The following is a 2169-nucleotide window of genomic DNA, read 5'->3' on the forward strand; positions in this document are numbered from 1 at the left end:
GTACATGGTGTGGGCAGTGAGCGGCACCGGCCTGAGGACCCAGCAGCCCGTCATGTCCACCATCCCCTACGGTACAGGATGGGGCTCCGGGGGGGCTCTGGGGATGGGAGCTGATCTCCCCCATATCCCAGCGCTACAGCCAGTGTTGGTGTCTTCGTTTCAGGGCCGTTCCCTTGCAAAGCCATCAGCAAAATCCTCTGGAGAACCTGCGAGTCAGGGTAGGTGGGTGGGCTGGGCATGGGCACAGGGGGCACTTGGGGGTCCAGGGTCTGATGGCAGCTGCTTCGTCCCACCCAGGAACCCCTTCATCATCTTCAGTGGGGGGATGCCACGGGCCAGCTATGGTGACAGGCACTGTGTCAGCGTGCTGCAGGGCCAGACCCTGGCCACGCTCGACTTCACCTCCCGCGTCATTGACTTCTTCACTGTGCAGAGCGCAGAGGTGCCCGAGGGAGGTACGTCCTGCCAGGGCCACCCCGGGAGGGGGTGATGGTGTGGGGGTCTCCACGTGCAGTAGCCATCTCCCCCCTCCCCAGGCTTTGAGAACCCCCGAGCCCTCGTGGTGCTGGTGGAGGAGGAGGTGGTGCCCATCGACCTGCAGACGCCAGGCTGGCCCACCATCCCTGCCCCGTACCTGGCACCTCTGCACTCCTCTGCCATCACCTGCTCCTGCCATGTCTCCAACGTGCCCCTCAAGCTCTGGGAGAGGATCGTCAGCGTGGGGGAGCAGCAGAGCCCCCGGCAATCCTCTGCGGTCAGTGATGGGGGTGGTGGGGAGGGCTCCTGCTGAGCCCTTCCAGCGTTCCAAGGCTTCATCCCTTCCTCCATCCCCTCTCCATCCCTCCCTCCAGGCTTGGCCCATTGATGGGGGGAAGAACCTGGCCCAGGAGCCCACGCAGAGGGGGCTTCTCCTCACTGGGTGAGTGGGCTGGCAGCAGGGAGGGGGCCTGGGAAACACAAAATGAGGGGGGGACACATCCACACCCATTTCTGCAGTGGGGGAGTGGGGTGGGGTGGGATGGTGGTGGCATTCACTCCCTCATTTCGGGTGGACTGCCCCTTCTTGTTCTGGCTGGGCACGAGTGTGTCACCCGCTGCGCTGTCCCCCGTGTCCCCCCCTCTGCACGGTGGCTGCCAGCACACAGGCAGCTCTTGTTAGCCGGGCAGATGTTGGGGCCCGCGCTGACAGGACCCCCCCTCCCAGGCACGAGGACGGCACGGTGCGGTTCTGGGACGCCTCGGGGGTCTCCCTGAAGCCCCTCTACAAGCTGGGCACCGCCAACATCTTCCAGACAGACTGTGAGCACAACGACAGCCTCAACCAGGCGGGCGAGGAGGAGTGGCCTCCGTTCCGCAAGGTGAGGTCGCCTGGGCAGGGTGACACCGCCATGGAGCTCAGCACCCTCCTGGCTCTGCCAGCACTGGAGGGGGCAAACCCAGAGCTGGGCATGGGGGATGCACCTGCTGGAGCCATCCCGGCTGTGCCCCGGGGACGTGTCCCCCGGCTCAGGGCACAGCTGCTGTGTGACGCACTGCGGGGACACAAGGGACACTTGTTCCATGAGCCCCATCCATGGGTCTGCCCCAGCATGGGGGACAGGGCCGGGGGCTGCGTGGGGACAGACTTTTCCTGGGCGTGATGCCCAGAATGGCCCGTGTGCCACAGCTGGTGGAGGGATGTGGGGGTGCAGGGGGGGCTGTCCCACTGTGTGTGGGGTCCTGGCTGTCCCTTCAGCTGTCCCCTCCCGCAGGTGGGCTGCTTTGATCCCTACAGCGATGACCCGCGCCTGGGCGTGCAGAAGATCGCGCTCTGCAAGTACACGGCCAAGATGGTGGTGGCTGGCACGGCGGGGCAGGTAAGGTGACAAGGACAGCAGGGGCTCCCCCATTGGGGACCCACAGCATGAGAGGGCTACAGACCCCCACTATTGTCCTTGAAGGGCTCCTAGCCTGGGTTTAGCCCCTGGTGTGCAGCAGGCTGGCTGGCTGGGGGAGTCCAGCGTGTCCCCCTGTCTGTGTTTGTCCCTGCAGGTGCTGGTGATGGAGCTGAGCGACGAGAAGTCGGAGCACGCGGTCAGCGTGGCCACCGTGGACCTGCTGCAGGACCGTGAGGGCTTCACCTGGAAGGGCCACGACCGGCTGGCCCCCCGGAACGGGCCCCTCCACTTC

At 65.8% G+C, this 2169-nt stretch overlaps 1 protein-coding gene across 1 annotated transcript in view; it reads left to right on the top strand.

Annotated features, from left to right (window-relative positions):
* Positions 1–2169, top strand: part of LLGL1 (LLGL scribble cell polarity complex component 1) — a 6829-nt gene that overhangs the window by 1178 nt on the left and 3482 nt on the right. Inside the window, exons 6-13 of the mRNA XM_031061062.1 lie at positions 1–71; positions 164–218; positions 298–455; positions 537–754; positions 852–919; positions 1205–1358; positions 1752–1856; positions 2032–2163. Of these exons, the coding sequence (XP_030916922.1) occupies positions 1–71; positions 164–218; positions 298–455; positions 537–754; positions 852–919; positions 1205–1358; positions 1752–1856; positions 2032–2163 (961 nt within the window). The remainder of the gene's footprint in view (positions 72–163; positions 219–297; positions 456–536; positions 755–851; positions 920–1204; positions 1359–1751; positions 1857–2031; positions 2164–2169) is intronic.

Source organism: Geospiza fortis, unplaced genomic scaffold (genome assembly GCF_000277835.1).
Source record: "Geospiza fortis unplaced genomic scaffold, GeoFor_1.0 scaffold213, whole genome shotgun sequence".
In the NCBI taxonomy this organism is placed as follows: domain Eukaryota; kingdom Metazoa; phylum Chordata; class Aves; order Passeriformes; family Thraupidae; genus Geospiza; species Geospiza fortis.